Raw genomic sequence first — 25,420 nt, forward strand, 5'->3', positions numbered from 1 at the left:
TGGGCATTCTGGTTGATTTAAAAAGCAAGATTAAAAAGGTGTTCTTTTCATCTTTTCATTCTTTATACCATGGCTTAGTCTAAAATGTGCTCCTTCGACATCATTTTTTGTAGATAGTTTTTATTAGAATGTAATTTTACATTAGCTAATTAGTGGTTGAGCACATTCAGCTGTTTAATGTATAATACAAACCATTAATGATGAGTGAGATGTAAATGAGCATGCTTAAGTTCATAAAGCATATTTTATTCACATAAAGACAACAGTTTGTTTGTTACTTCAACAAGGTTGTTGGAAGATATTGAAACAAAACTGGCTAAATGGACATGATTATCAGTAAATCCCAGCGATCTTAAAATAACCAAATTGTCACCATTACATACTTAAGCAAAAGGTGCTTTTGGGAAATGTTGCCCATTAGTTGGTCACTATTAAGGAGTTGTCCAAAAATTAGAAGTATTTCATTTGACATTTTTTTATAGAGACTTCAGACAATTACGTAAGCAGTTAATTATCAACTCATGGTCTTTACCTTGGATGTAACTCCCAAGAGCAAATACGTTTGTTTTTCAAGGAGGGATCAGGGCTCATATACAGCAGATGACAAATAGGTCTAGTCCAACATCTTTCAGCTTTCTCAAGGTAAGATCCATCTATTCTATAATGCATATTTTGCTTTATTTGTTGAATGAGATGAGATTGAAATTCTAATTAAGTTTAGCATCCAGACCAAAGTGGTTCTGGGAAGCTAAGAATAATCATTTACAAGAGGTAGGCTACTAATTTAGCTCTTTTCTCTTAAAAAGAATATAGACCAAGCATAAGAAATGTCGGCAGTAAACAACAGTTCTTATTGGGCTTGGAACTGCACCTACCCCAGTGATTTGGCCCTTCCTTTGGTTCCCTACATGGACTGTCCCTCCAACCGCATGTACGCTTTCAACTTCATACCTTTTGTCTTTTACACACTTACCATGCTTGGAACAGTTGGAAACCTCTGGAGCCTGTGGGCTTGCCTGCGTCCATCCCAACCTTGGAGTATTGGGTCCATAGGTGTACTGAACCTGGCTCTATGTGACCTTGCTTATCTGGCATCTATGGGACCCTGGGCTGTCTACATTAGCTCCGACTACCACTGGAAAATTGGCCATTCACTCTGTGTGGTGGTGAAAATCCTGTACTTCGGCGGGTTGACATCTAGTACCATGTTTATCTGCGCCATCAGCACAGACCGCTTCCTTGCAATCGTCTTCCCTCTTGAGTCCCGGATGATCCGGACCCCTCGGAACAGTGCACTGGTTTCGGTTCTACTCTGGGCCATCACCGGCCTCTTCATCTACTTCAGTTATCCTAACATTCTCTACTGGGTCAGGAAGGATGGCATCCATGTGTGTGGAGCAGTGGTGATTTCCAGGTTCAGGACCACTGAAGCAACCTACAATCTTCTGTCCTATTACTCCATTCAGGTTTCTGTCCCATTGCTCCTCATCATTCCCTCCTATGTAAAGATAATTTCCCGGATGAAGCAGTCACGGCAACAGTGGGGCCCAGGCAACATGCAAGGCCTGGACAAGACCATCTGGCTGATTGCAGTTTTCATTGCTAACTTTCTGGTTTGTTGGGTGCCAGGGCAGCTGCTTCACATCATCGCCTGTATCATTTTCTTCAGTTTGGATCACTGCAAAAACGCTTGCTGGGTTGCATGGGTGGTCAACCTGCTCTCTGAAGCCTCCCAGATACTGTACTGTCTCAATGCATGTCTTGATCCTTTAATTTTCCACATGCAGCAAGGACACTGTGAACTGGTTGTGTTGGCAAACTGGGTTAGAAAGGTCTTACAGATAGGCAAGAAACAAGATTTGGAAGGGCCTTCAGAGGAACCTCCCCGTGTGATCCAACTTCATGGTGGTTCCAAAGACAGAATGGGCAAAACTCAAAAAAATGAAAATGAGAAAATGATATTTTAAAAGACCTCTGACACTTGTCGATTTGAACAACTGTGAGTTGATGTATTTAATTTTTTAATATTCTTGTGCTTGTGTTTTCATGCTTTGTGTGTATAATTTAATATAATGTAACCATTAATGTAAGATTTTACTGATATAGTTGTTTGTTATAGATAAAAGGTGCATCTTGTATCTGTGTATGTCTGACTCTGTTTCAGATGTCAAATGAATTCTATCTAAAATGTGCTAGTCAGGTTGAGTTTATGGTTGAATTAAAAAAAATAAATAAAAAAAACTAAGTAAATTCTTGGCATCACTAGATGGCAGACTTGTATAAAAGTATAGGTATGCACCAGCCGTAATCCAGTCCAACAAATAGCCTAAATGTAAATTTGTTATTGTTAGTAGCCTTTTTAACCTTTTTTTTTGCCAACAAAGGGTTAGGGAATGAAGTGATAAATCTGTTGAATTGTAAGCAGTTGCATTTGTCATTCAATTACTGCTATTTTCAGTCCGAATGGCACAGCTGGCTGAATTTGTTCTTCATAATTCTTTATTTGTCAGCCATAAATACCCTTCAATGTTCATCATGCCCCTGATTTTATGACATTTTGTCTGTCCATGAATGTACTTGGAAATGTACTTGGAAAATGTATATTACAAAGTTTATGTGCTTGGAAATCTACATGGATATCACAGAATGATGTCGGTCTAGACTGGAGAATTGCAACCATACAGTTAACATTGGAACCTTTGCTGTAAAATGCAAAGGGAATTTATGCAGTAGGTGGTATGAGCAGCAGGTAGCTGGTTTGTTGCTGATCTATGATGGTAACTTGAGTTTGTACCAGCTTAAACCAGCTACCAAGTTCCAACTGGGCGAAATGAATATAATAAGGCCACAATGATCTGTTCTAGCCTAGTATTAGTCCTAATATCTGCAAACATCAAAATAAACACTTTGCCTTGAGTAAACGAATTGTCTACTCCTTAAGGAAGCACTGCTGTATCACAACCGCCCATATGTACAGTATAATCCTTTTAGTAATCCTGCGTGATGTGTGTATTTAATGTATACTATGGCTAAGGAAACTCTTAGAATTAATAAACTCAAGCACACAACAATTCGTACCCTTTCCAGGGATATCAAATCACGTAATTTCATTCATATTGAAAAGCCAAGCGTTTCCCCATAACAGAATTCGTTAATTGGTCAGATGCCTACCGTCCGCCTCCAGACGTCAGAATTTCAGCCAATCAGAAACGCTGACTGAAAAAAACGTAGCCTTGCATAATTAATAATCATGAGCTTGGCCTTAACAGTGGTAGGATTTTTAAATACACACATCGCACCGGTGAAGGTATCACGGCTGGAGGTGATTCGTGGAGCTTTCAGACCGGCTCGCCGTCAAACTGCTGACTCTAAACACGAGACATGGTCCATTTTAACAAATGGACGTTAGCGACGAGCGCGCCTCTCACCGACAGGACTGCCGCACGGGATTTAATGCTCAGATAGTCGCTTGTGATGACGGTGGACTGGTTTAGTATATGAAATACAAGGCTGTGAACATATCATGGCTTGTTTTAAATGCGTATCGTTTAATTGATCACCGACTTTGATTGTAGAGCAAAGGGCTTCAGCTGCCCCCCGTTTGTTTGCTGGAAACATTGAGTCAACAGCACACCAAATCAAGATGACAGGGGAAAATACAACTATCAAAAGTCGGATTAGAAATCTGCTCCGCTCGCCTTCCATCAAACTGAGAAGAAGTAAAGCTGGGAACAACAAAGAGAATCTCAGTAATAAGGTACAGTGCACTACTGTATGACACGAAGCATTTATGGAATCTGTATCTGCAGTTGTCTGCAAATGTATCCTAACAGGATAGCTGTGGTTTTCTGCAGTATAATGCAAGGTACCGGTGAATTGGCACTAATATGTCAGAATCTTTCCAGGGTTTGTTATGTAAACTCTACAAAGGCATACTGTGGCTCTGTCTGTAAAATGCAACAGCATGAAGACTGTAACATTCACTGACCTATATTTGCCACATGTCACAAATAATTTCATGCCTGGTAAACGGCAAGCTGGGAAAATATAATGTACAATAAAAATGTAATGTAATAAAATAAATTGCTCTGAATTTATTAAAACACTGCTAATGTTTCTAAGAAAATATATTGCACAAATGTGCACTGAGATGTACAGAAATCCTAAACACATGTCAGTTTATATAATATAATTTTAAAAAAAAATCCTTGATGGTCAAGTGCGTGTTGTGAAAATAATACAATGCACAAATATGCACTATCAAATCCAAGGGTATAGTATTTTCACAGATAAGTGTGCATAATTGTAGATTTTCCACCTCAAACTCTAAACTTGTCATTGTTTCAAATGAAACACTTTGTATAACACTTTGTATACAATGCATTTCTTATTTTTTGAATATATGCAACTGCTCTTGTTATTGTAACTGTAACTATTATTGTGTCAGGGTAGTCATCCCTGACTGTTCCATTCCATTCAGATTGCCTGTTTACTGCTGCAGACCCTTGGATGACTGTACTTCCCTTCCATACACAGGAGCCCTGTTACTTTATGATTGTTGAGACTGTTTTGCAACTGAGAAGAATGCTTTTAATAACTTTAGCTGCATATGATTTGTTGCTCATAAATTACACACTGTTGTTCACACTAGCACATGCATTTTTCAGTAACCAAATCCATTTCAATATATAATATTTTACTATGGACTTCATAGTGCTGCTGGCTAAGACATCACTGGTATTATTGCTCAACTTATGCCCTAGCTCACATATTAAACTGGGATTATTAAGGTTATTATTAAAAGAAATAGTTCACCCCAAAAATGTGCATATTTCTCAGATATTGTGGATAGAGAACTCTACATTTTAGACCATATTTTCATCGGAAGCAATAGTTCAATAGTTTGAGGTCATAATGATGGATTTGTTTATTACAAACATGTAGCTTTTCACTTTAATTGCAAAATTTCTCCAAATCTGTTCCGACAAAGAAACAAACTCTTCAACATATTTTGGATGGCCTGAGAGTGAAAAAAAAAAATCTGCAAATGTTCAATTTTGTCAACTCTTTCTTTAAAGGAGATGTGTGCTTTTGCCTCTCTAAATAATCAGATTTATGCTTTTTGCTTGGGTGGTGGTCAATTTTGTTCAGTAGACATAAAATGACATAAAATGAAGGAGGGACCCAAGACATATTGTGGGGCCAGAGAATATTCTATGAAATTTGAAATATTTATTGTTTCTATATGGTTGCATATACAATAATATTAAAAGATCTAATTTAATAGTGCATTCATCAGAGAAGACACCTTCAATTAAATTTCATGCATTAAACATGCAATTTATCAGTACTATCAGAGCATGTAATGATCCCTGCTCTAGAGACAATATCTTGTACATGCTATCATTTAAGGTCTATATGCAAAAGACTCTGTCAAGGTGCCTTTGTCTCGTACAAAAAAGCAGATCTGTCTCTCTCTTTGCCAAAAGCGTTTGAGGAATCTCTAGTGTATGGATCCAGACAAAGGGGTCTGAGCTTTATATCAGTTCAGCTCTTAGACTGGGCTTTATATTCCAAGGTTTACACGCTGTATGAAAATCAAAGCCATTCCTCCAGGTGCTGTGTAGTTCAATGACTCCTGGCTCAAGGACTTTGCTGGTCTCCCAGGATCTGACATACAATGATTGCAAGAAAGTTTCTGGAAAAGTGCATGACACAGCTGTTGGTTCAGAAATTCCCATTAGAGATGCTGAACGAGAAATGGCTTAAAAACAGCATGCATTTGAAAACCAGCTCTTTTTCCGTTGTTCCAGCACTCCGAGACACTAATAGACATTGGATATATGGAAGTCTGTCAAAACAACTTTGGAAAGATGATAAATCAAAGCAACAACCACAATTACAGTGTTTTTATATCGGCATGTTGAGCACAAATTGTGGTAGTACACTGAGTCTACATTCAGCTTACGGTGGGATAATGAATGTACATACATAGCATTTGAAGTCCAAATGCTGACTTCAGCTTATGGATTTCTTGAAACCTGCATTTTTGAGGGATAAAACCTGCATGGAAAGACAACTATGGTCCTTATAAACCCATACAGTGAGGAAATGGTCTTAGATGGCAGATTTAGAGGAGACCACTTCCATAAACCAGGTGTTGTTCCTTTCATTTCTCCGTTGACCTCTATTTAAAGTGGCCATGATTGATGTGAGAGAGTGTCCTCGGCTTGGATATAGCCATGCTTGCTTTGAAGAAGTGGTCTGGCTGAGGTTTTAATGCATAGAATAAAGGTATCAGATGTTGAAGACAGGTGAAGATATTCAGCAAACTGTTTTTTATGAGGTATGTTAAAAACACATAGTGCATGTGCATTCTTCATTGTTTTGTTCGAATTATAGTATGACATTATTATGAGTTCATTTTATACATATTATGCAATCTTTAATTAAAACAGTAACAACTTTGTGTAATTGTTTTACCAAATAATTGCATTTTAAGCTTTATAAAGCGTTATAAATGAGTCAGTGCTTATGCAGTTGTCCTGTAATGATGTCACTACAATGGAAATGCTATTGAAACATTATCTAGCCTGTTTACTGTTCGCAGGTTGTGCATGTTATATTTAAGCTTGTTTTGTGCTTCAACATGTTGCCTTGAGTTTGAGCAGTTCAGCTCTACTTAAAGCCTCATGGAAAATCTCTAGCTCATAATTTCCATTTAATGACAACACCACTTTGCAGTCGTTCTGTACTCTGGGCATTTAAATTCTCAGGTTCTTTAAACAAAGTCTTGCATAATAAACTATTTTTTATCTATATCTTATTCTATCTTATCTAAGAGGTCTTTGAATGTGTTGTGCAGCTATAATTTACCAGCTGCATTGCTAATCCCATACTGACTAAAAAGATTATTATTTTTCTATCACAGACAACATTCAGATAATGTCACAGATGTAAAAGCAGAAATTATGATATTATTTCACTTCGTGTGACCTTTTAAAGGTTTATTTTATTGATCTTGTACCCATAGAAAACTTTTTCTTCTATGTAATTCTAAAGGTGACGTTGGAGAAAGTCCTGGGAATCACTTCCGCTGGGAATCGTGCTTTGGCGTGTGACCCGCATTCAGGACTTGTGGCCTACCCAGCCGGGTGAGTAACTCTGTTTCACACGATAAGACACGATTTTTGCCATTTTTTGTGAAACATGGCTAAATAACCAGGTGAATGTAGTCAGTGGAATGATGATCTACGATGGCGAGTCAGGTATCATTTTGGAGGTAGTCACATAAGGTGGTTAATTTTTGCAGCACATTGCTAAAGACAGAGTTTGGTGAGTCACATATCCTTGTTCAGCATAAGCAATACAGGCATTTCCTTTTGGCTAAAGAGAAAATAGAGAGGAAAAGAGGAGAGATAAGAGTCTGATAACAGATGAGTGATCTCAGAAGGAAATTAGGTGTGGTGCAAACAGGAAGTGCAGAATCTGAAAGCGATTATGACTGTGTGTTAACTCCTGAGAGTTAGTCTAGCTTTTGCAAAGACAATTTGGCTCGGTTCTCTCTCCAAGGCAAGAATGCAGCTTAATTTAGATATTTTTGCCATCCAAATGAATTGAATTAGGGCAGTGGCCAAGAATAAAAATTACTTTGTCTGTTTTATCTGTGGAAAAGTGCACCTGGTCTTTTTTTTCTGGATTTATAGTAGAACACACCTGCATTATTCCACTCTTGCCATGTTTTTTTCAGACATGCACAATAGCAATAACACTTTTTACTTTGGAGCACCATGGTAATGCCATTGTGTTTGAATAAGGATTATCATACAGTTGTGTAGTATAAAAAGTGTCATTATACCATCACTGTACACATCCAGAGTTTTTTTCATCAAATGTCATACACAAATTTTTAGGATTTCATCTTTAGACATTAGAAAAACTATAATTTCTTTCAAGATTCATACATGAAATGAAAATGGATGAGTTTTACGCTACAAAACTATGTTAAGTGGGACTCCAGCAAGATTACAGTATCTATGTATATAAAGGAGAAAAGCCTTCATCACATGGTGCTTGTAATCTGATTAACCAGTTAAGCTTAAGTTCCTAACTCTCGGTTGCCATAACATGTCGTCCTAATGAGGAGGAGACGATTGGAAATTAGGTCTCGTTGTACTGTATATGCATACACAACCATTCAAAAGTTTGGTGTTAGTAAGGTTTTTATTATTTATTTATTTATTTTTTATTTTATACAGCAAGGATGCATAAAATTATTCAAAAGTGACAGTAAAAAGCATTTTTAATGTTACAAAATATTTCTATTTTGAATAAATGCTGTTCTTTGAGGAAGTTTCTATTCATCATCAAAGAATCCTGGAAAAATGTATTACAATTTCCACATAAATATTAAAACAGTTTTCAGTGTTGATAATTATAAGAAATGGTTCTGAGCAGCAAATCAGCATATTAGAATGATTCCTGAAGGATCATGTGACACTGAAGACTGGAGGAATGATGCTAAAAATTTGGCTATTCGTCACAGAAATAAATTACATTTTAAAACATATTACAACAGAAAATGGTTATTTTAAATTGTAAAAGTACTTCACAATATTACTGTATTATCTTTGTGAGTAGAAGATACTTTTTTAAAAACATTAAAACATTTTACCAATCTCAAACTTTTGAATAGTGTATATCTATGATACCAACATTAATGAATTTGTTGATTCACTAGCTAGAAGACCACAATCAGCTGTTTTCTTTTACATCATAGACTGTTATGACATGATTTAGTTCACTTTATAGCGTTTTAATGGGTTCAAGACAAGGAATGTGTATTAAAAAAGTTAGCACCATATTTTGTCTCTCTCGCTTTGTTTTTAGTCTCCTCTGGCATAAGTATAATTGTATCATTAGTATCCATCACCACATTGGAAAACAATCTGATAAACATTGAAAATGCATGTTTACATTTACATTTACATTTATTCATTTAGCTGACGCTTTTATCCAAAGCGACTTACAATTGCTATATATGTCAGAGGTCGCACGCCTCTGGAGCAACTAGGGATTAAGTGTCTTGCTCAGGGACACACTGGCGGTTCACAGTGGATTCGAACCCGGGTCTCCCACACCACAGGCATGCGTCTTATCCACTGCGCTAACACCACCACTGCGCTAATTTTTTTGTTTAAAAAAATTAATTAAACATGACCTGGCTAGAACCTTAAGACAGTATTACATAGCCTATTGAACAAACTGTACTTCTATCTGCAATCTATTGACTGCAGTATAGGAAAATAGAAGTGTTCTTTTTATTTTTAAAGCTCATACGGCTCCCATTACAAACTCCACCCTATGCTAAGTCAGCAGTTTGATTGAGCCAAGCGAGCATTTGGTGCAGATATCTTGGCTTGCTAAAGGTAGGAAAATTAGCACAGGCTTTTGCAGCTGTCACAGATCCACTGACAGACCCCACTTGTCTGTAAGATACCGAGCCGGTTCTTTACGAAGGCTGTGAAATGCATTTTTTTTGTCTGAATACTGTGCTGATGCTGTAAACAAAAGTGAGGTTATCTGAGGTTGACGTTTATGGTGCTGTAGTTCAGCTGAGTGCATGTACACATTTATTTCAATGCATATACTGTAAATGGAAAGGAACCAAGTCTGCATTGTGGTAGTTATAGTCCTCCACAAAAGCAGATGTTCCCCAGCGGTGTGTTACTTCAGGGAGTTGTCCTGTTTTCATGAATTGTACCTAAATGAGTACATTTGCGACAAGACTTGTTTAAGGACACCCTGGTCCCATCTGCATTATCTCAGTATGTGCTACAGCTTTTGTAGTGAATATTCACCAGATGGGCTGATTTTATTTTTCATCAGATGGGGAAAATTTGCTGGCCTGTATGATTTAAGATTTGTGTCACACATGCAAAACTGCTGTAGCTACAATTTTTTTGGTGCAGCTAAGCTTGATTGTTACTAAATGCCACCATATCACAATTAATTTGTTTTTCTTTTACTTTTTGATTCTTTTAAAGTCTTGGTGTAAATAGACCACCCGTCAGTAATATATTTATATAGTATTTTTTTTCCCTGTTGTTTTGTTTTAAAATTATTCATTTTTTAAATGAAACCAGAACAAGTTTATTTAGAAAGTAAATAGTGTCATTTTTATTTTATTTTACATTGAGTGAACCATTTCATGCGCCTTTTCAAACACCCTGTCATGATTCTTACAATGTTTTACTATTTGTCTTGAGGAGAAATACTTTAAAACTCCATATTAGGCATTGTTGGATATATGTCTCTGCTTTCCTGAAGGGTGAATAGTTTGTGTGGTTTAGGACCGAGTCTTCCGCAAAGCCAGGAAAAACAGGATAAACCAGATGAAGACAATGAAAGCTGAGTGACACATGTCAATTTTATTTCTTAGTGTTTTTCTTGTAGATCCAGAGGAAGTTACGATTGCACCTGCTGTATTTTAGCATGCATTGAAATCTCTCAGTATTTGCAGGCACAAGCAAAAAACGAATGACTTGCATGCATAACAATCATGTTTATGTGTGGAGCACACGTACTGAAGTAAACGGATCAATTTATTGCAGATCTACAAGGTCGTTTATAATAATAAAGAACCCTTGGTTAATTGATCCATTTCTGCATGCAAGAACATCAGCTAACTGTATTCCAGCATTTGAGTGATTAATGAGTTCTGGTGTAATGCGGCGGTCACTGTAGAATAGATATGAGCATAATGAATAAACGGCGCTCTGTGTTAATCAAAGATGCATGAAAATGTGTGTCAGAGTCTCTCACACCCTTGCATGCAAGTAGGTCAGTAGAGCTGAACAGACCAATGTGACGACGAGAAATGAGAGAGAAGATGATGACGGATGTGAGGAAGGAAGGAAAGGGTGACATGGGGAGAGTGAAAAAAGAATGGAAGCTTGTAGGAACAGAGGTTGATTTAGTATTGCTGTGGTGTGTGTGGTCGTCCTCTCTGCTGCATTGCAGTATTCAGTGCTCGTGAGGCTCTCTGGCTTCACACACACACTCCCTAATGACATCTCACACTCACACACATGCTCTGAGAGGAGAGCCGCAATCTAAAGACACCCGCAGGAATACAAAATAAGTGGAAGCCATTCATGCTGAAGAACATATAAGGACAGATTAAAAGTATTGTTTTTACTTTAATTTTATTTTTTTTATATCAATTTCTTTGCATACTGCTTTATATAAGATCATATATTTATACAAAAATGCAAGCATCTCACACACACACACACACACACACACAGAGTCCATGCATTCCCTCTAACCACTTGAAGGTCACTGCGGAAGGAGAATGCTATTTGCAGTTTGGACTTGAATAAAGAGAGAAAACGTTCACTTAACCATTTTCACAGGCATTTTGTTTTCATAGTTAGACAGATATTGTGATGTATCATTATAGAATTGTCTAGCAATATATCATTTTATCGCAGAATAAAATATATATATACTTCCTTGTTCAGTGTCACGTGATCCTTCAAAAATTATTCTAATATGCTGATTTGCTGCTCAAGAAACATTTATTATAATTTTTCTTAACAATGTTGAAAAAATAAGTGCTGCTTAATTTTTTTGTGAAAAACTGTGATCCACTACCATTCAGAAGTTTGGGATAAGTAGTTTAAAAAAGAAACACATTTTTTTTCTTTAGCAAGGACATTTTTATCAAAAGTGACACTTAAGATATTTACAGTGTTATAATGGTATAATAACAAACAATTAACATTTTCAAATAAATAATACGGTTAAAAAATTAATTCTGTTTGATGAATCCTTTTTTAACATTGATAATGACAAAACCTTTATTAATTAAGCACCATTAAGAATCGATAACCGAGCCAATGATTAATAATATTTCACAAATTACTGTTACTATTTTTTACTATTTTTGATCAATTAAATCCAGCCCTGGTGATCATAAGACACTTCTTTCAAAAACAAGATGTTAATTATACAATTGTTTTCTTTTAAAATTAAGTTTACATTTTTCAAACCTAGAGTGATAGTTTTTAGTCAGTCTTTGAGAAACCTGTTTGAAAGCATTATTTATTGATTTTATTTATATTTACTGTGGTGATGGTAGTGGCACAGGACAGATAAGCAGGAAGGTTGCTTTAGATGAGCTTAGTAGCAGGTCATCCCTACGGTGCATAATCCTCTGCCATCTGAAAGCGTGCTGACTGCTGGGCCCAGACGCGCAGGATTAGGCCATGCTGGTCACCATCTGTCTGGAGCAGAGCAGCGAACAGGCCTGGATCAATGGGGACATCCTGCTAATAGCCAGACTTACGGCTGGGCTCGGTCTTGGAAGGCAATACTCCTGGAAGTCTTTGATTGTGATGGGGAGTGATGTCTTGTGTGTGCCTCACCACCTGTCTGTGTTTTATCCCACTCACAAGATGGAGCAAGGCTACAACTGTCCATATTTACTTGCCACAACATTTGATCTGCCTCGTCTTTAACCCTTGTGTGTACACACACACACACACACACACACACAAAACATTCTACACCCAGAACAGTTGTGAAACCTGAGAGACCATAACACAAGCTGCTTGAGATCTGGATATCTTTAGCTTCTGAATACAACAGCTTTGAGCTTGTTTTAAGTCCTTCTAAAATGAATGGACAGTCTCTGTAGTGTCAATTTTATTTTACATTGAGTGAACCATTTCATGCGCCTTTTCAAACACCCTGTCATGATTCTTACAATGTTTTACTATTTGTCTTGAGGAGAAATACTTTAAAACTTCATATTAGGCATTGTTGGATATATGTCACTGCTTTCCTGAAGGGTGAATAGTTTGTGTGGTTTAGGACCGAGTCTTCCGCAAAGCCAGGAAAAACAGGATAAACCAGATGAAGACAATGAAAGCTGAGTGACACATGTCAATTTTATTTCTTAGTGTTTTTCTTGTAGATCCAGAACAAGTTACGATTGCACCTGCTGTATTTTAGCATGCATTGAAATCTCTTAGTATTTGCAGGCACAAGCAAAAAACGAATGACTTGCATGCATTACAATCATGTTTATGTGTGGAACACACGTACTGAAGTAAACGGATCAATTTATTGCAGATCTACAAGGTCGTTTATAATAATAAAGCACCCTTGGCTAATTGATCCATTTCTGCATGCAGGAACATCAGCTAACTGTATTCCAGCATTTGAAAATGGGTAACAAATAAATAAATAATAAATTTTGCAATGAAGAGAAGGACCCATAGTCGTATCTAGAGACAAACTCCTTTTCATTTTCTAACTTAAGAATAAAATGTAAGAATATTTAGAATTCCTAAAAACATTTCTTAAAGGAATGGTTCACCCAAAAATGAAAATCTGCCCTCAGGTCATCCAAGATGTAGATTAGTTTGTTTCTTCATCTGATTCTGAATACGTTTGGAGAAATCTAGCATTACACCACTTTCTCAGCAGTGGATCCTCTAGTGAATGGGTGCCGTCCGAATGAGAGTCCAAACAGCTGATTAAAAACATCACAATAATCCACAAGTTATCCTCACCACTTCAGTCCACCGATTAATGTTTTTTTTTTTTCTTTTTTTTATACTCCAAACTGTTGCTTCTGGCTAAAGAAAAAAAAGGTATTTAAGAAACACTGTTAAATTTAGAAATTCTTTATGCAAACTTTGAATATTGTCTGTTTTGATTGTAGTTTGCCTTTTACATTTAAAAAGCTGCTATTATAAATGTTACGCCACTGTATCTGTTTATAATAGTAGCCTATGGTTATGGCTTGTGATATAGAGAACTGTATTCCAGAGTGTTTTTGTGGCCTCAAATCATTGGCGCATGTAGTCATTTGGTCGATCTGTGCACTACCGCACTCCACTTGGCTTATTCGATTCCCTGCTAGGTGAGATAATGAGCTGGATCAGCTTTTTCCCGAGCTGCAAGAAGCACATGATGGCACATGCGGGCCCTGCAGAGTTTCACATCAGCAGCCAATACATTCACACGCAAGAGCAATGGCCATTACTTGATAACTTGTTTTACACAGAATCTCATGCAGATACAAGTCCTCATTGCAGAGCTTTTCTCATAAAGTTTGAAATGGTGCAATGACATTCATATGATATGAGTCAAAACCACATGGAACTCTGATGAAAACTGCAAATTTTCATAGACATTTGAGTTTAGCTCTGGGCTGAAACTGTGTAGTGAAAAATCGACTGTGAATAACTCTGTGGGAAAGTGTTCATGTTGTGTGTAAAGTAACTTGAATCTTCTCATTGGCTCTGCGTGGTCAATCTTTAGTCATACTTGAGTAGATATGTGAGATTTCTCTTGAGAGAACAGGCTCCTGGGACGAGATCTGGAAGAGAGTCTATGTTGCTGGAGGGAACAACAGACATCTTTTATTGCAACAAAAAATATTGAGTAACACAAAAAGTGCTTTAGCTGAAGTTGTTGTTGATTCTGGTGGTGTGGAAAGTTATCTAGATGCATATTGAATATAATGTGAATCCTCTCAAAGATATACATTGATTGTTTTCAGGTTAAGGTACAAATTTAAACCGTTCTGACTGACTACTTAGGTTAAGGAACAAATGACTGACTGAATGAATAAAACATTTTTGGTAATTAAATTAAATCTTTATAAAGATTTATATAAAAATAAATATAAATATTTTTATTAAACAAAAACTAATTAAAATGAAAAAGCACACAACAAAATTACTAAAACTAAAAGTGAAATTAATACTGAAAATAAAAGCTTAATCAAAATATTATAACATTATTATAAAATATTATAAAGTTTTGATAATATTATAAAAACGGTACTAAAATAACACTGATAAAAGCTTTTGTTTAAATAACTGTTCAAACAATGATGTTTATCCTAAATCAACTCATAACATAAGCATTGAATTATTTTTAGAGTTTCCCTTCTGATTTCTGTGAAACAGACCGTGCTTTGGGTGCTTTTATGGTTTATTCTTGAAAACAGAATCTCATCTCAAGACTTTATTAGGCAGAGTTCAATGACTTGGTGTGTTAGTTGATTCAATTTAATGTTCTTTTATTAGGGTTTATTTGCTGGCTCGACTTAGTGTAACCTTGTTTTACTAGACAAGTGTTGTAGAAAAACACTATCCTGCTCACCCTGTTGAAGAGAGTATGTAAAGAAGTGGTGCTGTTGGCTTATTTATGTGACATTTATAACAGCTAAATATAAAACTGACCTCAATATAAAAACAATAATTGATCAACAATGCAGAAAACCAGTAACTCAAGGTTTTGAATTTCCATTTGCTCAAAGATTACATACTGTCCAAAGATATCCCGATTACACATTAAAATAAGATCAAATTATATACAACGTACACACACACATATTATGCAAAAAAAAAAAACCTTTTATTTTGGATGCAATTAATCATTTGACAGCACTAGTTAATTTCAACCAGTCTTATTTAAGTATCATTGAAATACTATAATAGGTTTTATTCCATTTTTGAACCAGTTTTTATTTTTGGAATTTCTGTATTTGTTTATAATTTGGTATAATTTCAGTTAATAATTTGAATAAGTTGTGTTTTTGTAATTTTTAATATGCATGCCTATAGTTAATATAAATGTAAATTTTTGTTGAATGACAAGTTAAACTAAATTAAAATTAGAAATGTTTAAATACATTTTTATTTATTTTATTTCATTTAACATTTTTTTTACTTTTATTTTAAATTAAAAAATAATTAGTTTTAATTTTAGTTTGTTTTAGCTATAACCATGATTTCCCACATTTACTCATACAATTTTAAATCAAATGTTGTTTATTGACATTAGTTGAAATTAACATTTAAACTATATTAATAAATTGTTAAAATGCTGTATATTGTTAGCTTTTGGTGCCTTACGTATGTTAAACTTTACAAATTTCCCATTTACCGGTTTAAACAAAATATCTATTTCTTGAAGGATTCAATGTTGCAACAAACCTCATCTCCTGTAGTTCTTCCTCTGAAGTGCTCTTTGGAGCAACCTGGTACCTTGAAATTGCAATTTTGTTTCCCACCAGACTGACAAAACCTGTGCAGAGGTTTTATAGAAACAAAAAAGGCCTATTTTGAGGCCAGTGAAAGGTCTGAGTGTGGTTCATGAGTGAATGGTGGGCGGTCACATGTGTAAATACAAGGTCAGGCATATTTGCTGACTGTGCACTGATTCATATCAGTTTATCTTTGTAAAGGGATGAGCTGTAGATGCTCGTACAACAGGCTTGCATAGTCATTGAGCCGAGGCCTGCCAATCCCATCTGCAGCTTGGCTTATATATAGTGCAGGAGATCCATTAATGGTATTACTTGCCAACAATGAAGGTCCGCTCCTCCCATGGTTTCCCTGTCTTTGGCATCAGTGGTTTATGGAGACGTGAGTAATGTGCTGTTAAAGCATGAGGTCATCTCTTCTGTCCCTCTTCTCTCAGACGTGCTCGTAAAGCAGAGAGCTGGACGACAGGGAGGCTTTGACTTGACAGATTCCAAGCAGGGCTCCTCCTGTGGTCGGGGGAGACCGAGTGCTTGTGTGGCTTTGTCTCGCTCATCTCTGCTTCTGAGACCAGAAGAAAGAGTAGCAGTGCACTCAGTTCTCTTTGTGTGTTTGTTGTGTCCAAATTGACCTATAGAACTGGACCTCAGCCAGTGGAAGAGATGCAGATGTTTGATTATCTGTACAAAGCCTGGTATACTTTGAAAATTCATTGTTTCTATGTCTTCTATTCCCCCACTCAGACAAGATTGAAACTGGAATATGACTTTGGAATCAAAGCAAAGTGTGATTTGAGGATATCCTGTTTAGGTGCTACTAAGTACCTCAAATGAAAATTTTAATTATCTGTCATGTTTGATGTTTTGATGTTTGTCATGAGTCAAAAGATGGAGTCTGAGTCTGACCCTTGCAGTTTTTAAAAAACTATTTTGTGCATATGAACGAGTATAAATATTCTATTTATTAGAATAAGTTTATGTATTTACCTTCCAATAATTACATATTATATAAGTATAAATTATAATATTTATAAAATATATAAAGTATTTCAGAATTAATTTTATGCATATATAATATACTAACTTATAATAATAGTAGTTTTTGTTTTTATGATTACTATTTTTGTTGTCTATATAAGTTTATCTCTGACCATCTATCGATTTATCTATATTTGTGCATAAAATATATTAATAAATTTAACATTTATTTAGGATTTTTTATTTATGCTACATATTTATTCTTTTTCAATTCTAAACCATATAAAATTATATATTAATTTAAAAACTACAATTATTATTTTATTAATTGTTATTCATTCATGCTATAATTATAAATATTTTATAATAATTATTATTGATATTTTTCCATTTATGCTTAAAGGGATAGTTCACCCAAAAATGAAAATTCTTTGTTTATCTTTGGAACACAAATTAAGATATTTTTGACGAAATCCGAGACCCTCAGACCCTCAGACAGCAACACAACTGTAAACAATGTAATGAAAAATATCTTAATTTGTGTTCTAAATATCTTAATCAGATGAAGTCTTTCCATCTATTAATCTAACTATATGTTTATTTATTCACATCTTTATTTATATATTTGTTTAGTTAAATTGCAATTAATGTATCAGATGGTTAAGCGCTGACTGTCTCTGTATCAGCGTTTTACTTTTAGTAGGGACTATTTATCTAATTGGGAAAATTTGTGTTTTAGCAGTTTTTACTAGTCGTCATTTTTCTGCGTGAACTACAGACCAAACAATTGAACCAAATATGAAGGATTCTGCAGTGGTCTTTGACGTATTTCCTCTTTGTTCTGTTTGTCTGACTGCTTTCCTGTTCTGTATGCAATACAGCAGGTTATTTCCCCCACCAGACACTGTCTCAGGCAGTCTTTATAGGACCGACTGAACTTCAATATAAAAGGCTGTAAAGGGCTTGTGTTTGTTTTTCATTCTTTGAAATGTATTGAGATTGTTCCTGTGTTTAAGAGAGATGAAAGACAGAGAAGAGGAGACTTGCCTCTGTCACGCACTGCACCCGTACAACAACAAAAAACCAAAAACACACCTAGAAAAAAAAAAACCGTGGCAGTACCCTAGTACAGTGACTTTTCATACCACTTTGACATATATTATGGTACTGAATGTTCACCAGAAACAAAAAAACATAATATTTTTTCTAGTACTGATTAACAGACACCGGATATGATACATAGTTAATCAGGAAAGCCAGGTATAATCATGTTTAAATGAGTCTGATTTGATGTTGGTGTCTAAATTTGAAAGTAAGAAAACACAACTCCATGATTTAGATTTAAATTTTGGGCTTGTGGTTTAGTGTGGTCCAAGATCTGGACGGCTAACTGTCACCATAGTTTAATGTTAATTGTTGTTTTGGATTGGAAAGTGTCTGCTAAATAGCGTTTTAATGACCCCTTTCTTTTATCGTTTTATAGGTGTGTGGTGGTGCTACTGAACCCTAAGAAAAACAAACAGCATCATATCCTCAATAGCTCCAGGTAAGACTTTCATTCTTTTGTAACCAAGCGCAACATGGATAAATGTCACCTCCTATGGCTCATTAGCTGCACAAGTGTACTACTTTCTTAAAAAATAAAGGTGCTTTATTGGTATCTGTGGTTCTGTGAAGAACCTCTAGCATCCATGAAACCTTTCCATTCCACTAAAGGTTTTTTTATACATTTTTAAAAATCAAAGGTTCTTTATTGGCATCAGTAGCTCCATGAAGAACCGTAAACATCTGTGGAAACTTTCCATTTCACAAAAGGTTCTTTATAGTGGAAAAAAGATTCTTTAAATTAAAATTCTAAACTTTCTCCACACTGAAAATGGTTCCTTTTAAGAACTGTTTATTGGAAGGTTCTTTATGGAGCCCAAAATGGTTCTTTTATAATAATAAGTAATAATCTTTTGTAAGCTTTATTTTTAAGTGTGTAGCGCAAAAAGGTTCTTCACATTATTAAAATGCTCTTCTACAGGAAAATAAATTGTTCATTTAAGAACTGTTAATTGAAATGTCCTTTGGAGAACCTACAGTAATGGTTCTTTTATGGCACTGCTGTGAAAATCCGCTGTCTTACCAAACTGGCTTCCCAAAACACAACCCCATCTGCCACTGGTTGACCAAACAGATAGTCCTGTCCCAAACTCATGCCACTGGTTGAGTAAATATTGTAGTGTTGGGATGCTCAACATATAATCATCATAAGCAATGTGTGACCAGATGGAGAGGAAACCTCTCAACTAGCAGGATGCATACACTTCAACACCATCTAAATACTTCCGTCCACTCTGTCACAGGAAAACCATCACTACGGTCTCCTTCTCTCCTGATGGCAAATATGTGGTCACGGGTGAGGTGAGTACTCAGTTCCTCAGTATATCTGTGCTTTGTGGTTCCATCACATGATCTAATAGGAAGTCAGGAGCTCTGGAGCAGTACCTCATACTTCGATAAAGCTGATGTAGGCGGGCTGCATGAAAATACATTTCTCTATCTTGCACCTTCAGGCCTGAATTCTGAAATCCCTGTGGAAAGTGACTAACTATCAGTGTAATTTGTCTCTTGTCACAGTGGAGTCAAGTACAGACAAATGTGACTATTGCTTTCCTTCTACAATTCTGCAGCACTGAAGTTTGGATTAAAGGGGATTTATTGTTTTGACTGCAATATAGAAATCATGCAGAAGCATGCAAGTTATGTCCAGCTTGAAACAAAACACAGTATTGCAACCTTCAAAATAAAACCGCATGTTTGAGACAAAACAAAACAAAAAAGAAACAAAATAACAGTATTGAAATATTTAAAATAATTAATAATTACTTACTTGGTTTAAAGACGAAATGTAATTGGCAACACATTTAACTCTGTATTGTATTATCTGAAGTATTAGAAGGGAGTTGTGTAGAATGGAAGCTGATTTTGTCTAACAGGATTTGATTGGTGCATTTGGTCAACTTGATTAACAATACCAGTTTTTATTTAATTTAATTTCTTTCCCCCTTCCTGACTTAATGTCACCTGAGTAGAAAAAATGTTGTAGAAATTTAGCAAATTTCTTTCTAGAGTGTCATTTTCCAGGCCTTTAGACATTTGTTTAATCAAATCTAGTCAAATCTAGTGGTTCTACTCAGTTGTGAAGCATTTCTTTGGCTAAAATTGTCTTTTTGAGTGCAATCTCTAGACACTTATTTTGTTGTTAGATATAATACAATGATAGTTTTATTTGAATGAGGAATGTGGATGCTTGCATGTTATCCACTATAATTTTTCTTTAAAGGTACAGTTCACCCAAAAATGAACATTCTGTCATAATTTAATCACTTTACTCACTTTAGTTTTCCAAAACTTTCTTCTGTGCAACATAAAAGAAGATATTTTGAGGAATGCTGGTAACCATTGACATCTATTTTTGTTTTGGTGACCATTGACTTCTATTGTATGGACAAAAAACACTGAGACATTGTTCAAAATATCTTTTTATGCTTCACAGAAGAAAACAAGTCATGCAATGACATGAAGGTGGTTAAAGTATTATTTTTAATTTATTATATTTTTATTTTTATTTTTTTTGGTGGACTATCCCTTTAAGGATAATGTGCATTGATGAAGTGTCCATACTTCTGGTCAGCTGGCATGACAGTAATGTATGGAAACAGTAGTGTGTGGACAGCAGAGAGTTGTTTGGACTTTGTTTGCAAGACTGAACATGAGCACAGATCCTGTCTGCTTCTCAAATCCACTAAATCATGTGGACGGGTGATTTGTGTGTGTGTGTGTGTGTGTGTGTGTGTGTGTGTTTTTGTGGGTGCAGTTGTACATTTTTGTATGTGTGTCTAGGCGGTTGTATATTTTGTGTGTGTGTGCATTTGGACAAATAAAGTAACCCTTTCCGTTTGAGAGGAGTTTCTTACTCCAGTATGTGAAAGTGATGTGATTTTGTGCTCACCGGCTGCCATGGCAACAGGCAGCACCGTGCCAACATGCACACAGACTGTATCTGCTGTCATAAAAAGGTTAAAGCGAGAGTGCCAAAAAAGGGCAAGGAAAAGAGCATGTAAGGAGGAAGAGAAAGAAAATGTGCCCGAAGGAAGAGACAGAAACCGTCTGGAATCGGCATATGTCTGCTCACTGTGGTTTGACCTCTGACCCCACAGTCTCACTGTGAAGCCCCGGCAGCGCTGAATGCTGATCACATCTTGGCAGCACAGTCCTGTATTAAAGCAGGATGTTGTGCAAGATTAATGAGAATGAATATCCATTCATTCCTTTTTATTTGCGTGCATGATCTATCTTGATTTGAGATGTGTAAGCTGGGATTAAACTAACCTGTCTCGACATCTATGTTATTGTGTTCCACCAACAAGCATTGCATAAATAGAAAGGTGCTCTTGAATACATGGTTGCAATACATCAAAATATAAATCCAAGGTCTCCACAGTCAAGAAAAAGCATGAAAATATCCAGGGATATTCAAGATGGTGTTTTTCTGGCCAGGGAAAGGACATTTCTATAATATATAACACATACACTAAAATTGAATGATTTATTTTTTTATTTTAATCTTTGAAAGAAGTCAAAGCTCACCAAGGCTGCATTTAATAAAAAATAAAAATAAATTAATAAAAAATGCAGTAAAAAAAAAAAATATATATAATATTGTGAAATATTATTTCAGTTTAAAATTACTGTTTTCTATTTGTATAATTTAAAAAATGTTTTGAAAAAATATTATGATTTGATGCTTGAGAAACATTTCTCATTAGTAATTACAGTTGTGCTGCTTAATATTTTTGTTAAAACCTCGCTAAATTATTAATTTTTTTTGGATTCTTTGATGAAAAGAAATTTAAAAGAATAGCATATGTATAAACTTTAATAAAATTATAAACATCCTTATTGTCACCTTTGACCAGATTAATGCATCCTTGATGAATAAATGTATTAATTTCTTTACAAAAAACCTTATTGACCCCAAACGTTGATATGTATGTATATATTTATATATGTGTTGGTTGTATGTTTCTAAATATACTATTTTTGGCTCTTAATCTGGTAGATATTGCTCTTGTGTTGAGATTGTCTGGAGTAAAGCATGTTGACGGCCCTCATAACCTCTCTTTTTCTCTCTCTCTCTCTAGAGTGGTCATATGCCAGCGGTGCGTGTCTGGGATGTGGCAGAGAGGACACAGGTGGCGGAGTTACAGGAACATAAATATGGCGTGGCATGTGTGGCTTTCTCTCCCAACAGTAAATACATCGTCAGTGTGGGATACCAGCACGACATGATCATCAACGTCTGGGCCTGGAAGGTGACTAAAAATATTCAATGGCTTTCATTTAGTTTTATTGTTTCATTTATGCTGTTCGGATAACTAGATTTTCCTTTGCAAGTAGCAGTGTTTGCAATGCATAAAAGGAATGGTGTTAACACAAGGCAACACTACATTTGTAGTGTAAAGAATATACATTTTATACAGTATATGCTTATAGCTAAAGAATGAAAAAAGAAATAGTTTAGCCAGAAATGAAGACTATCCTCACCCTCAGGCCATCCAAGATCCTCTGCAGTGAATGGGTGCCGTCAGAATGAGAATTCAAACAGCTGATAAAAACATCACAGTAATCCAAGTAGCCAAATCCATCAAATTGTACTCCATTCAGAATTTTTTTTTTTAAGTAAAAAAGTAATCTCTTCTGAATCAGGAGAGAAATATGAAAAGATCAAGCACTGTTTACAAGCAAAAACAGTTCTTAACAAATATCTGTCACATTTTGATGTGAAACGACAACAGGAGATTAACTTTTTTTTTTTTACTGAAGGAAGCGTTATTATAGATTATAGACTCTTTGGACAGAAGTTTCTTACAGACACGTAGCTTTTTGCTTCAATATGTTAACTAATGGATTGGAGTGCTGTGGATTATTGTGATGTTTTTATCAGCTGTTTGGACTCTCATTCTGAAGGCACCCATTCACTGCAGAGGATCCACTGGTGAGCAATTTTTCCAGATCTGTTTAGATGAAGAAACAAACTCACCTACATCTTGGATGGCCTGAGGGGTAGTAAATATTCAGCAAATGTTCATTTTTGTGTGAATTATTCCTGTAATGTAGTTCCATCTCTCATAATCTGTTTACCATGATTTTTTCCCTTTTGATTGCTGCCCTTGAATCAACCAATAACATAAAAAACAGATCCATAAATCATAGTATAAAAATGATCATAGATTCAATATTTGTCTTTTTGTCCTTTCAGAAAAATGTTGTGGTTGCAGCCAACAAAGTGTCCAGTAAAGTGACGGCTGTGTCTTTCTCAGATGACAGCTCGTATTTTGTTACAGCCGGGAATAGACACGTGAAGTTCTGGTATCTTGACCACACCAAGTCATCCAAGGTACACGATGCTAACGTGGCAGTTGACCGCTAGCCTTATCTCCACCAAATACAGCTCTTTTTGATCTTTCTGGCTGGCTCTCCGTCTCTAACTCTCACTTACCGTCACCACAGATGACAAACTTTACCACAGCTGAAAATGTCATGTCCCTTCATACAGTGCTAAATATTACCCAGGTCATAAATGTCATCTCTCACAGGTGAATGCCACAGTGCCATTATTGGGCCGCTCTGGTCTTCTTGGAGAGCTGCGGAATAACTTCTTTAGCGATGTGACCTGTGGAAAGGGCCGGAAGGCGAACAGTACCTTCTGCATCACTTCCTCTGGGCTGCTCTGTGAGTTCAACGACAAAAGAATGCTGGACAAGTGGGTGGAGCTCAGGGTGAGTGACGAGGATGCTGATTGGTTGATTGTGTAGTCTGTTACAAATATGCTTGAATGAGTGGGTGCCATTGAGCGCAATAGTTTGGTTCAAAAATTAAAAATGAATTGATTTTTAGATTAATTTATCTCCTATCTTATTCAAAATACATTTTGAATTTTCTTGTAAAACGTACTGCAGTCCGTTTTGTTTTATTTACAACTTTGAAACAGAATTTTAACGGTTTAGCTTTCTATTTACCTATATTTGGATAATATAGGATGTTGTATCCATTATGGCTTAAAAAACTTAACTTATATGAAAATACAGTTTTTGCAGGCTGTTTTAGTTCAGAACTCTATGGAACAATTTTTTAAAATCTCTATGGAAAAAGAATTGGGAAAATAATGAGAGGTCACTGTTGAGCTCTGTTCCTTTAAATGTTTGTGGAAAGAATGTGCATGAAATTAAAGCTATTTTATACTTGGAGTTGAACTTTAAAAGTTCAATTGTCACATTTTTAACCCCCTGATTTGTAGTTGAATTTTGTGTAGGCTTCTTTGTTTTGTGCTTTATCCATGTTAAGCTTTTTATTTCCTTTCTGATATCAAAGTCCCTGTGAACAGAGGGTGTTACTAAGCTCTCGGCTGTGTTAAGCGAGAGTGGAGTGTGTTAATTACTAATGCTGCTGCTGCTGCTGTTGTCTAATATTAGTCTGTTCTGCTTCTCCTTTCACACTGTTCAGAAAAATGACAGTTTCGCAGTAAGTTTCACATCAGGGCTATGGATTCAGCTTTCACGTCTCATTGTTTGACCACATTACCTTCACTAGCCAGTTAACACTCATCTCAGTCTCAGACACAGCATTTCACATGAAGTATACTGCATACACCACCCCTTTTGTGTTATATTAAGAATTTTTTATTATTATTATCATTTTAAAATATTTTTTACATTACATTGTATTGTTTTGTACAACATGCAAAATTGTTTTATTTAATTATTTTATTTATTAATTATTAGCATTAAATATTGTATTGCGTACACCACCCCTTTTTTATTTTTTAAAGTAAAAATTATTATTATTATTCATTTAAAGATTTTTTTATATTTTATATTGCATTCCATTGTTTTAATTGTTTTAATTATGTATACTCAATATTTTTTTTTATTAATTATTAGTATTTTAAAAGGGTATTTAATAATATTTATATAGAGTTTATTACTCTGCCAAAAAAAAAAAATCTGATAAAGTAGTGATATCTATTTAAAGAAAGGTCTGTTGTGTCTCACAAAAGAGAAGAAGAAACCCATGAGAACCAGGCAGCTGTGTTGAACACTTGATTTAGAGAGTATATGAGATCTCGATTTGACTCCTTACAAACGGTCAAAGTGGGTCATGGTTACAGCAGGTGGGTGCTGCACAATTCTGCTTTTGTGGGACCCTTGAGCCCACTGCACTGAGAAAACAAGAAAGATTCAGAATAGTGCCAGAAAGAAGGGGATACAGAGAGGATGGGAAAGGATACAAAAGCCTCTCTGTCTAACAGTTTATCAACTAAAAGAA

At 35.6% G+C, this 25,420-nt stretch overlaps 2 protein-coding genes across 4 annotated transcripts in view; both read left to right on the forward strand.

The window, feature by feature from the left end:
• Positions 1-84: 84 nt before the first annotated feature.
• On the forward strand, positions 85-2,660 carry LOC132112464 (type-1 angiotensin II receptor A). The gene is made up of 2 exons (XM_059519947.1): positions 85-642; positions 807-2,660. Exon 2 carries the CDS (start codon positions 828-830, stop codon positions 1,965-1,967), a length of 1,140 nt encoding a protein of 379 aa, XP_059375930.1. The 5' UTR covers positions 85-642; positions 807-827; the 3' UTR covers positions 1,968-2,660.
• Positions 2,661-3,262: 602 nt separating this feature from the next.
• Positions 3,263-25,420, forward strand: part of mapkbp1 (mitogen-activated protein kinase binding protein 1) — a 41,861-nt gene continuing 19,703 nt past the window's right edge. Inside the window, exons 1-8 of one of the 3 annotated variants that reach the window (XM_059519949.1) lie at positions 3,263-3,757; positions 7,063-7,154; positions 18,531-18,593; positions 19,396-19,453; positions 22,237-22,407; positions 23,355-23,492; positions 23,692-23,874; positions 24,599-24,616. In XM_059519949.1, coding sequence (XP_059375932.1) covers positions 3,644-3,757; positions 7,063-7,154; positions 18,531-18,593; positions 19,396-19,453; positions 22,237-22,407; positions 23,355-23,492; positions 23,692-23,874; positions 24,599-24,616 — 837 coding nt within the window. In that variant the 5' untranslated portion in view covers positions 3,263-3,643. The remainder of the gene's footprint in view (positions 3,758-7,062; positions 7,155-18,530; positions 18,594-19,395; positions 19,454-22,236; positions 22,408-23,354; positions 23,493-23,691; positions 23,875-24,598; positions 24,617-25,420) is intronic. The other 2 variants (XM_059519948.1, XM_059519950.1) reach the window with 2 other exon arrangements.

The sequence above is a fragment of the Carassius carassius genome, chromosome 32, assembly GCF_963082965.1.
Source record: "Carassius carassius chromosome 32, fCarCar2.1, whole genome shotgun sequence".
Lineage (NCBI taxonomy): Eukaryota > Metazoa > Chordata > Actinopteri > Cypriniformes > Cyprinidae > Carassius > Carassius carassius.

Bases quoted from the DNA above. Each gene is read 5' to 3' on its own strand.
- LOC132112464 (XM_059519947.1), top strand. From the start codon at position 828: ATGTCGGCAGTAAACAACAGTTCTTATTGGGCTTGGAACTGCACCTAC.